At 38.6% G+C, this 12,295-nt stretch overlaps 1 protein-coding gene across 1 annotated transcript in view; it reads right to left on the reverse strand.

The window, feature by feature from the left end:
• The window catches only part of LOC126170045 (atrial natriuretic peptide-converting enzyme), a 273,409-nt gene that overhangs the window by 7,945 nt on the left and 253,169 nt on the right, over window positions 1–12,295 (reverse strand). The window contains exon 11 of the mRNA XM_049920692.1: window positions 10,780–11,033. Within this exon, the coding sequence (XP_049776649.1) occupies window positions 10,780–11,033 (254 nt within the window). The remainder of the gene's footprint in view (window positions 1–10,779; window positions 11,034–12,295) is intronic.

The raw sequence follows: 12,295 nt of genomic DNA on the forward strand, positions 1-12,295 counted from the left end.
AAAGGGCATACTGTACCATAAAGTTAGAGGTACTAGCTGTGGAATGGGCGCTTAAAAAGTTTAGATATTTTGTCTATGGAAAAAGAATAACCATATTTTGTGACCATAAAGCTTTGTCTTTTATTTTAACGGGAAGAATGTTTCACTCAAGGTTAACCAGATGGGCAATGTTACTTCAAGAATGTAACATTTCAGTGCAATATATAAAAGGGAAAGACAACATTGTACCTGATGCTCTATCTCATTTGCCTAGAAGACAGGATGATGAAGAATTTGAGGAACAGACTTTAGATTTAAAAGTAATGAATCTGTCTATTGCTTTTTGTGAGAAACAAATTTCAAAGTTGTGTCACAATATGTTGCAGTTGCAAGAACAAGATCCTTATTGGAAACCTGCTCAAGATGTAATCAGCCAAGGAGCTACGAATCATTCAGGTAGTCTATATACTTTACAATCTAATATATTATTTTGAAGAAAAACTCATGCCGAACCATGGAAAGTATGCATTCCAAAGGAACATCTGGAATCTTTACTGTGGTAGACACATCTGAAGTGGGGATACTTTGAATCTTTAAAATGCAAAGCCAAATTAGCCCAATATTGCTACCATCCGAATTTAGAATGCTTAGCTAGTAACATTACAAAGAAATGTAAGATTTGCCAGAAAACTAAACCCATCAACTATTGCCGAAAAATTGAATTACATCCAATCATACCACACCAACCTTTAACATTGACATCTTGTGATGTATGTGGACCATGTCCTACTACTTGTGGAAGATTTAAGTATATTTTGGCATTCTATGATATTTTTTTGAAGTATGTGAAATTGTATCCTTTGAGAAACCTACATGTGTGACCTATGTTAAAGAAATTTGTCAGTGATTTCGTAATAGAGTTTGGAAAACCGAAGATGATATTGACAGACAATGTTGTCTATTACACCAGCAGAATCTGGAGAGAGACTATGAAGGAATACAATATTAAACACTTGCCTCATACTTCTGCAGGATATTCGCCTAACCAAGTGATGATTCTCAAGACTGGCTAAAGGGATGGCCACAAACTGATGAAGACAATGTCACTAAAGAGGACATTTTGAAAAAAGTTTACTTAAATCTACAACTTCAAGCTCAATTATCAAAGGCAAAATTCAATAAAAATGTGAGGAAGGTAATAACCTATGATGTTGGAGAAGAAATATTGTTGAGAAACCATCCAAAGGCCTCGATAAAGAAAAGGTTAAATAAGAAATAGCAGTATTCATATACTGGAGCATACAGAATAATACGAATTCCCCATGAAGGAAGTTGTATACTTGCTGATTGTGATTCTGATGTGATAAAAGGTTTATTCCACCACACAAAGGTAAAGAAATATTATCAATGAGAAGACATGTACCATTTATGAAGAGAAAATAAAGGAAAAGAGAATGAGAAGAGTATTTACTAACAGGACACTGATATTAGACTTGAGCCACAGGATGAGCTACAAGATGTATTATTTTGTTCATTATTTTATATATAGTTAAGAAGATTATTTTATTCAATTATTATTAAATATAATGTATGTGTTATGGCAAACATATCATGATAATATAATTTAAGAAGATTAAAATGAAAAAGTTCACAGAAAAGACTTTCTGAAAAGAAGCAGTTAATAGATTGAAGAACAAGAGAAAGCAAGATTAACTGACTTCAAGATAATTGGTTAACATTAAAAGAATGCTATGCTAGAGGCACAAGTATTTTATGTTTATGAATTGTTGAAGGAATTTTATATGTATTAATGGTAGAAAGTATATTTCATGTATGTGTAATGGACACGTTCAAAGCTAAAGGAAATATGAGAAATGAATGAAAAGGAAGCTGATGTAACTGTCTGATCGACATTATAATCTGAAAACATAATAAAAGAAAATCATGTGCTGAAGACAATGAAAGCGTGATACAAAATATACAAAAATAATTATTTGAATTTCATGATAAATCCATAACCATTATGGTAAGGGAAATGAATACAAATCACATGAAGGTATGGTGGTAAGAAGATGGAAAGACTATTCTCTAATAAAACTGAGGACAATTATGTGATGGAACGAACTTCAATATTGAATGACGATGTATAATATGGAGGTGGGGGGTGGGTTGGAGGGGGGGGGGGGGGAGAAGCAGGGAAACACCAAAACAAGCACAGGTGAACAATACTCATAGTATTTATGATGAAGATGCAAATCTGCACAATAAGGGAAAAATGCACAAGCAAATCCATAGCACGCTTTTTATAACAATAAACCAACACTTGACGGTTGATGAATGAAACCTTTTCAACACAGCAGTATATCACGATGCACACATCGATGAGAATATTGCCAAACTGCAGTAAGCCATGAAACAAACAACAGATGCTGTAATCCAAATTTCAAGGAAATAATCTTTATTAAACAAATTACGAAACACGTTCGCCGAATAACTAGAAGAATTACACATTCACTTCATTTTTCTGTTGACAAAACCCAACACTGTACGCAGCGAGTTTGAAGAACAAGAAAGAAGAAGATGACTGAGCCGACTATAGCTGCGTGTATGGCTCGGTGGAGGTCACAGCTCTATCCATTTTCTATTGGAACTGGCTGCAATCCCTGCCTTGTGCAGCCAGTTGAAAGAGCTTCTCACCAAATAGTGAAGTAAATGTGGTGTAAGGTGTATGTTACAACTTGTGGTTTGAATCTTGGGATGGCTGAACTAATGTATAACAGCACAGTACACAAACCTGTAATGTCTTTGATCTTATCGTGACATTACAGATTGGGGGGCAGTGTAGCGAAGCAAGGGGTACCAAATTTGTTATAAAAGTCAGTAAATTACTCAACAGACAGTATTTTTCAATATAGGTATTTTGTTCATTCCAAGCAAGTATCGATTCATGACGTCATTGTCTAGACACGAGTTGACTGTAATCTGAATCCGTTTTAGCAAACTAATAGTTTCTTCCAGGCGATAAAATGTTATTGATTTTCAAATACAAGTTCCTGAAGTTTATTCAGAACAGAAAATGTTTAATAGTAATTGCAGTCCATAATTTATCTGTTTAATATAAAGGTGTTTTGAATTTTGTGTGCATGAAAAAGTGTGAATTTATGTGTGGCTTTTACTCTGAGACGAGTTATCACTTAGAGTGCAAAATGTGGGCGTGTACAGTTCGCTGACCTGTGCAGTTAATTTTATTTTTTGTGATTTTGACCCAAATGGAGACAAATCCAGTTTTATTTAGACTTTATGTGAGATATATACATCATGTTATTACAAAATATTTGTTTAGCCCATTAGGGAAAACTGAAACCTGTGCGCTTGATTTGAAATATGTTACACGCTAGTGCATGATCAAGCTGTCCAACGAACCGTGTACAATAGTTGCAAAATGCACAAAGCTGTAAATTAATTTTGAGACAAGTGCTGATTTTGACAAAAATGAACCGAAAATTTATTCAAAATATCGAGAAATACCAATAAACCGGCAGTTTCAAAAGTTAAATTACTAACTGTTGTGTAACTTCATTGGGTGTCCCACAGCACTACTGAACATGTTGTATTGTGTCTCTTCACAAGAGATCTCAAAGAAGCCAGGATAAACAAGAAACAAGAAGAAGACTGAAGAAGAGGCATCGGTAAACCCCTATTATCTTTGTGTGTCATTTTCTTCCTGCTTTAGTGCTTGAAGAAGGAACCTTTTGTCTGAAACAACTGAGACTCATCAGCCAGTTTGTTGTTTTTGTTGGAGTTGAACCAAGTGTTAGGCCCCAACCTTTTTGGTGTAATGAACTGCCCAGTGCCAAATCAGCAGAATGACGGAGAAGTGCCCATCAGCCTAATGGCCAGGTGCTATGGAGCAAGATAGCCTACTCAGGACACAAAGACAATTACTGAGTATGCTGATGCTGTGTGATATGCCAGACACCACCTTCAAAAGCTGAAGTTGAGACACTTTTCTAGCAGTGGCAACGTGTCTGGGAGAGCTTACGGGATGGGAAAGCAGGGGTGAATGATGTCATCATAGCCTAACAGCTGCACCTGGCACTCCAGCCTATTATGATTGATGGGCCGAAGTGCCGCTGTGGGGGAGAACACTAGCCAGCCTGACTCAAATGTATACAACCTAATTTAGAACTTTCAGATGTTCATTGTGCACAGTGGTATCCAGTTGAGTACAATATGCCCAGTGAAGCAGTATACGCCAGCCAATAACTTGAGACTGAGACCACTGACAGCACAAGATGAAGCAGCCAGCTGCCATTCATGGACTTCACCACCAGTAGCTGCAGGCTTTTGCCTGAGCTAATCTGTATTGAGTCAACCTGGGAACTTTGCATTGGTGTGTTACGTCCCGGTTGACTTCCTGCTGCTAACGACCTCCTTCCTAGCGTGCTGTGATTTCAAATCTGGACACCTAGCTGTCCAGCTACACTGTTGTTGTTCTCTGGCATCTGCAAACCTATGTCGTTGCTGACCATTGCCCAGGGCATAGACAACCCTTGTCTTGAGTCATGCCATGCTTTGCAGTAAAACACGATCCATCCAGTGTGTCATACACTGTGGCTATGAAGTGGCTGAGTAGCAAGGATCTGTCTCAGTCATCTGTGGCCAGTACTTTAACAGAGGACAACATCCTCTCCAGCTATCATTTCATCCCTGTAACTGTCATAGATAGAAACTTTCTTAACCAGGGATATTTTGTGGAAGTCTGCTTTACAATTCAAGTTGCCACCACCTCCACAGCCCACATCCAGTAATGGAATTAGTACTCCATCCTGACTGGCCAGTAACCAATTCTCACACCACAGTAAGGGCCATTTTCTGACTGCTACATTCTAATGACAGAAGTTTTTCAACTTCAGTGGCTGCCATTTGTGGAAAGGACACTCCAGTGGAAAGAGAGGAGAAAGAAATTAATAGTTTTTGTTGTAGACATGCAAAGTAGCTGCAGAAATTAAAGAGAATAGTGTGGCTTTATCAGCTCTAATATCTTGTGGAAATGTAAGTCTGAATTAGCTGTAGTTCAGAGTATTACTATGGGCTGTACTGAAGTAAGTGAGGGTGTAAATAATATGTGTGATCTTAATGTAGGTGCAGTAGTATCTACCCTGCTGGGCAATAATGGGCTGAGGAGACTAGACGAGATGTGCAGGGAAATACATGTGCCAATGATTTTCTTTTCCCCTTCACAGAGTGTAACTGCAGGTGGTAAGTTCATTGTGGGTTTAGTGGAGGATGCACAGGAAGTTATAGATGATCTTATTTATGTTCAATATGTTGTAGATACTGATGTGATACAGATGCATTTATTTCTGAAGGATAGAGATTCATCAACACCTGTGATGGTGCCATCTCCTCGGAAGAGAAGAAAGAGCAAATATGGATGCGTGGCTAGTGATCAGATCGACAAGGCTCAGCCCCTTCAGGAAAGTGTGCCTGGTGATCAGGAAATATGTAAAGTTGATGATACTTGCTATGTTGTAGGCACTGAGTGTAAGAGAAGATATTGTGTATTTGTTTTTCACAGTGCACCATTTAACTCAGGGAGACATTGTTTCAGCTGAGAGACAGCTGCCAATGACACATTGTGCACAATGTTCCCCTGTCATGAGGGACAAACCCACTAACCTGTGGACAAAACACAACGAAATACAGCATTGCAAGAAGAATCTATAATTAGCTTTAAAGTAAAGGGAATAATTGGAACTATTAACCAATATCTATGTATCATTGAATCATATAAGGATTTGTATGAGAATAGTTTTAAGAATGTGTTTTCTGAGAAAATATAAGCAAAACTTTCATCGCAAAGACAAAACTCATGATTATGTCCTGAAATAGTGAGTTCAGAAACCACCTGAAAAATAAGGATAAATACTGAACATGAGAAATCAGAATGTTTCATAATTTTATTTTTCTTGTTTGTTACATGATGATTCAAAATAAGACTTAAGTGAGTAGGTGGACAATGGACCATGTAGCTTACACTAAATTAATGTAAAGAAAAGTGGAGAATATTCTTCTTTTTCTGTCTGCCCATGGAACAGTGTTAAGATCTATGGCGTCCATAAATGTAAACAGGTTCCAGTCAAGAGACTGGATATTTTCAAGGGAGGGAGGAATGTTGTGGCAGAACCTAGCCTGATGTAACAAACTAACCAGGGGAGAAGCACCTGTCAGTTCAAAGGCCAGGCGCTATGGAGCAAAACTTTCATCGCAAAGACAAAACTCATGATTATGTCCTGAAATAGTGAGTTCAGAAACCACCTGAAAAATAAGGATAAATACTGAACATGAGAAATCAGAATGTTTCATAATTTTATTTTTCTTGTTTGTTACATGATGATTCAAAATAAGACTTAAGTGAGTAGGTGGACAATGGACCATGTAGCTTACACTAAATTAATGTAAAGAAAAGTGGAGAATATTCTTCTTTTTCTGTCTGCCCATGGAACAGTGTTAAGATCTATGGCGTCCATAAATGTAACCAGGTTCCAGTCAAGAGACTGGATATTTTCAAGGGAGGGAGGAATGTTGTGGCAGAACCTAGCCTGATGTAACAAACTAACCAGGGGAGAAGCACCTGTCAGTTCAAAGGCCAGGCGCTATGGAGCAAGAGGGCATATTCAGAATACAAAAACGTTTATTCAGTATGCTGATACTGGAGACTATGCCAGGCACTGCCACTGAAAGTTGAAGTTGGGGCACATTACAGCTGTAGCAGGGCATTTGTAAGAGCTGTTTGGACACGGAAACAGAACAAATGAAGTTATCATTGCATAATATTACAGCCAGGTGCTCCGGCCTGTTATAATTTCCTGGCTAAAGTGCTGCTGCCATGGGAGAAAACACCATTCTGCATGAGCTAGTTTATGTGGACTTTAATACTTTTGTGTCGCTCATTGGGAGATTTTTTGCTCCTAGCAACCATCTTTCTGATTTGCCGCAGGTTCGAGTCTGGGCAATCTAGCTACTCAGCTGCACTGTCATTCTTTTCCTGCCTGTGCAGGCCTACATTATTGCTGGCCACTGCTCAGGGCAAGCACACATCATTGTCTTCAGTCATGCCAGGTGCTCCAGTTTAAGCACCATCTATCCCAATGTATTGTAAGCTGTGGTCATGAGGCGGCCAAGGAGCGAGGGGCCGCCTCTGTCATGTCACAGAGGACAACAGCCTTCTCTCCCTCTATGATTCCATCCCTGTACCAGTCAAGAAGAAAAGGCTTTATTAACCAGGGATGTTTTAGTGATGATCCCCTATACATCTCCAGTCACCACCACCTCAACAACCCATGTCCAGGTGAGGAAAAGGCAATCCATCCTGTCTTACCAGCGGCTGATTCTCTTCCCCCCCCCCCCCCCCCCCCCTCCACCCACCCACCATAGAGGTCATCTCTTGACCCCTACCTAGGTATTATTAAGTGAACGCAGATTTTTAGATAGTTTATAGTTATGATCATTGTATTAAACTTTCATCTTTCTTTCTTTTTCGTAGTATTTATCCCATCTAGTTTGGGATCTGCTTCACAGGAAATGGCAAATTTTATTTCATTGTTTAACTCTGCAGCTCCTGTGAGCAGTGTAAACTTTGTTCCATGTGTTATTGCATTTTAATTGTATCAGTATGTATTCTCTGAGGTAGAATTTGTGGAGCGGCCCGACATTTGCCTATATGAGCATGGGAAACCACTGAAAAACCACACACATTTTGGAGGCAATACTCACCTTACGACTTATCTTAGAAGAAAGATTAAGGAAAGGCAAACCTATGTTTCTAGCATTTGTAGACTTAGAGAAAGCTTTTAACAATGTTGACTGGAATACTCTCTTTCAAATTCTTAAGGTGGCAGGGGTAAAATACAGGGAGCGAAAGGCTATTTACAATTTGTACAGAAACCAGATGGCAGTTATAAGACTCAAGGGGCATGAAATGGAAGCAGTGGTTGGGAAGGGAGTGAGACAGGGTTGTAGCCTCTCCCCGATGTTATTCAATCTGTATATTGAGCAAGCAGTAAAGGAAACAAAAGAAAAATTTGGAGTAGGTATTAAAATCCATGGAGAAGAAATACAAACTTTGAGGTTCGCCGATGACATTGTAATTCTGTCAGAGACAGGAAAGGACTTGGAAGAGCAGTTGAACAGAATGGATAGTGTCTTGAAAGGAGGATATAAGATGAACATCAACAAAAGCAAAATGAGGATAATGGAATGTAGTCGAATTAAGTCGGGTGATGCTGAGGGAATTAGATTAGGAAATGAGACACTTAAATTAGTAGACGAGTTTTGCTATTTGGGGAGCAAAATAACTCATGATGGTCAAAGTAGACAGAATATAAAATGTAGACTGGCAATGACAAGACAAGGAAAGCGTTTCTGAAGAAGAGAAATTTGTTAACATCGAGTATAGATTTAACTGTCAGGAAGTCTTTTCTGAAAGTATTTGTATGGAGTATAGCCTTGTATAGAAGTGAAACATGGATGATAAACAGTGTAGACCAGAAGAGAATAGAAGCTTTCAAAATGTGGTGCTACAGAAGAATGCTGAAGATTAGATGGGTAGATCACATAACGAATGAGGAGGCACTGAGTAGAACTGGAGAGAAGAGGAGTATGTGGTACAACTTGACAAAAAGAAGGGATCAGTTGGTAGGACATGTTCTGAGGCATCAAGGGATCACAAATTTAGCATTGGAGGGCAGCGTGGAGGGTAAAAATCGTAGAGGGAGACCAAGAGATGAATACACTAAGCAGATTCAGAAGGATGTAGGTTGCAGTAAGTACTGGGAGATGAAGAAGCTTGCACAGGATAGGGTATCATGGAGAGCTGCATCAAACCAGTTTCAGGACTGAAGATCACAACAACAACCAGCCCATGTGCATTCGATACAGGACTGCCTCACCTCCTGAGTTGCAAGCTGGTGTGCTGCAAGTTACACTACATGAGCAGGTGGGTAGGTCATAGTATCAAACTAGTATAATGTGTCATACTTTTTTATCAAAAGTTGTTAAGTGCAGAACTCTGTACCCTTCTGATTTTCATTATCTCCCTCATCCCACCCCACACATATACACTTTTACAGCTATGCATCTCATGTTTGGAGGTATTAAGTGGCCTATTCCTTTATCTCCGACATCAATGAAATCCCAATGCTTATTGCATTTTCTTGTTAGCATCTACTGAAAAAATCTTTTAGTTTTGAGTGCTCAAAATTAAGCCTCACACCCTGCAACTGACTATACACTAAGCATTTTAGGGCAATTTTGTTTATTGTAAATGAATTCTACATTGATGATAATATGATGGAACTAAAAGCTGGCACTGTAGTCTTTAGATAAGCCCTATTTATGAAGAACAAAAACAGCAATAATCATGACTAAGATACTGGACAAATTATCATGACAGCTGATTTCAGTGTTTGGTTTAGTTTAAAAGATAATTTGTTTTCACTGTATTTGTGTATTTCAACATGTCTTATGTACTGCACTTTCTCATTCCCTTCTCTTCAGGTTATATGTTGCTTTTATCTGTCTGTTTCCACAGCTGTAATTATTTATTTATTTATTTTTGCCTCCACTAATCTAGTTTAATATGAGAATCCTCTGTTACAGTATTCTTATGTATATGTCTCATTGGAAAGTACCTTTTGGATGAGTTCCTAGAAGTTGTCAATGTTGGATTGATTTACCAAGGTTTGTGATATGACACACAGAGTAAAACCAAATGCGAAAGTTGTACATGGAATTTTCATTTATGTTGAACTATTGTTGTTGCCTTTTTAATGTTCTCGAACATTGTAGTTATCAGTGCCCTTACAAAAACTATGAGAAAATGTAAAATGTAAGCACACCATTAATGGAAGTGTGCAACTAGCAACTAACAGTAAAGGCAAAAGTAAATCCTCTGAAGGCTTAATCATTTGCTCATATAATGTTTTGTCACAAAAAAACTGCAGTGGTTTGATATGACAAAAAGGTGTCCTTATATTTCTTTATTAAGGTTGCATCTTCAGTGCTATCAAAACGCCTAGAATGACATTCTACAGTGTAAACCATACTCCATCACTCTGGTGCATGTGGTAGATTTCCACTGCTAAAATGGCATCATCATACTTTTGAAAGGTATGACAGTATCAGACCTGATGTAATACTACTAGCACCTCTTGACACCAATATTATTTTCAGCAGGGCTGAAGTTTGCAGATGGAATTCAAAGATAGGATTATTTGTGGTTAAAAAATTTGTGATTCAATTTTTCTTTAGAATGTTTCCTACTGATTTTAATATTTTTTTTATCTGTGCAATACTTACAGCCATTTTATCTATTCCTATTCATATTAAGTAACAAAAAGTCTTCAGACAACACTCACTCTATGTGTGTGAACCTACTGCTTAACTTCTTTCACTACTCTCCTCTCTCTTGAAACAGGATTTTAAGATATTATTGTGTGCTAATGATTTTGCTGATTGGTTATTGTTTCATGTATTGCACAAACAGTTACAATCAACCATTTGTGCTTATTTTATGAATCATCATTTCACAGCTGCCAATTGCTCTTTGTTTCACAAGTTTACATGTTGACTGCCATGTTTACTGCTTTCCATTATTTACTGATATAATTTCACTTCATTTAAAATATTTGCTTGGCTAATGTTTCAGAGAATACTTTTTAATAATGATGATTACATCTTTATTAGCTATCGTATGTTGCTGTCTTTGACAGAAAACAAAGCAAAAACATAACTTACGGTTCTTTGCCCATCCAAGAGTGTTGCAGTATGTTGTATTAGCATAGGGTAGCAAAGTACTGCCTTCATTAGGCAGACATATTGGCTTAACGAAGTCTGACATATTTATTGCTTCTGCAAGTTTCACCATAGCTACTGAGCTCCCTTCCACTGGAGACTTCATCATGCCCACTATTGGTTGCTCTTGTTGCCAAGGTGTAGATGCAGACAGACGAATGCTTCCTAGCCGTACAGTCCACTGTGCCTTTGCCTGCCTGTGAAACAATTTTCTCAGCATCAGATGAAAAATACAATAAATAAAAGTAATATGTAAGAACAGAGAAAGTTCATTTCAGCTACTATCTCAATAACAACATTTCAGACATAGTTAGCTTCACCAATACACTGTTGGAAAAGAAATTGTACATGTGGAAAGATGACATCAATTTTGATCCAATAGTGGCATGTACCATCAGGGGGTAGTAGATCTACTGATAATGGTTTCAATATTGTCTGCCAATAGACAGCGTAGCGGCATAGCTACCAGAGTGTCATTTGTGTCTACCCTTTAATAGGGGATGCTCACAGCCAGAATGCTCAGTGTGATGCAAATGTGTGAAGCAAGCAGGCAATCATGCCACAGAGATGCATCATGCTTCCTGCAGTGAACAGAGTGAGTTTCAAAGGAGTCAAATTATGGCTTTCTGAGTGGTAGGATCATCCTTTCAGAGATCTGCCACACAAGTTGGATGTGCTGCATCAGTTGTGCTATTATGCTGGTATAAGAGATCACGTGAACGTTCTCACACACACAGACAAGGTTCTGAATGTACATACAGCTCAGACACCCGTGAGGATCGTCATATCATAAGGGCATCAGTGGAAGTTTGTACAGCTACTACAGTACAGATAAGAGAGCTTATGAGCCCAGACTTGTCAACAAGAAGTGTTGTGAAATGTTTATTAACAGTGGGACTATGGACATGCACACACCTAGCCTGTCTTTCACTCACACCCCAGCATTAATGTGCATGGTTTGACCATTGCTGTCAGAAGATCACTTGGAAGTGATGGAATGGCTTGTTGTGGTCTTCACCAATGAAAGCAGATTCTGACGCACACGTGTGATGGCCATTGGGAGGTACGACTTAGACCCGGTGAATGTTGTCTTTTTAGAGTGTATTCATCCAAGACATGGTGACCCCATCCCAGGCCTTATTGGGGCTGGAGTGTGATAAGCTACAACTTTTGTTCACCTTTGGTGTTTTTGGAGGGAACACTAACCAGTGCTCAGTACATGCAGAATGTTATTTGACCCATTCCTTCTTGAGGCAAGAAGATGATGTGTTGTTCCAGTAGAATAATGCTCACACACACACACACACACACACACACACACACACACACACACACACACAGATACACAGTGCATGAAACAATGTTCTCTACAAGATGTACAGCAGTTTCCCTTGGTAGTAAGGTCTCCAATTGAGCACATGCGGGGTATGATGGGGTGAAAAGTGACTTGTGTGACTTG

The sequence above is a fragment of the Schistocerca cancellata genome, chromosome 1 (genome assembly GCF_023864275.1).
Source record: "Schistocerca cancellata isolate TAMUIC-IGC-003103 chromosome 1, iqSchCanc2.1, whole genome shotgun sequence".
NCBI lineage: Eukaryota > Metazoa > Arthropoda > Insecta > Orthoptera > Acrididae > Schistocerca > Schistocerca cancellata.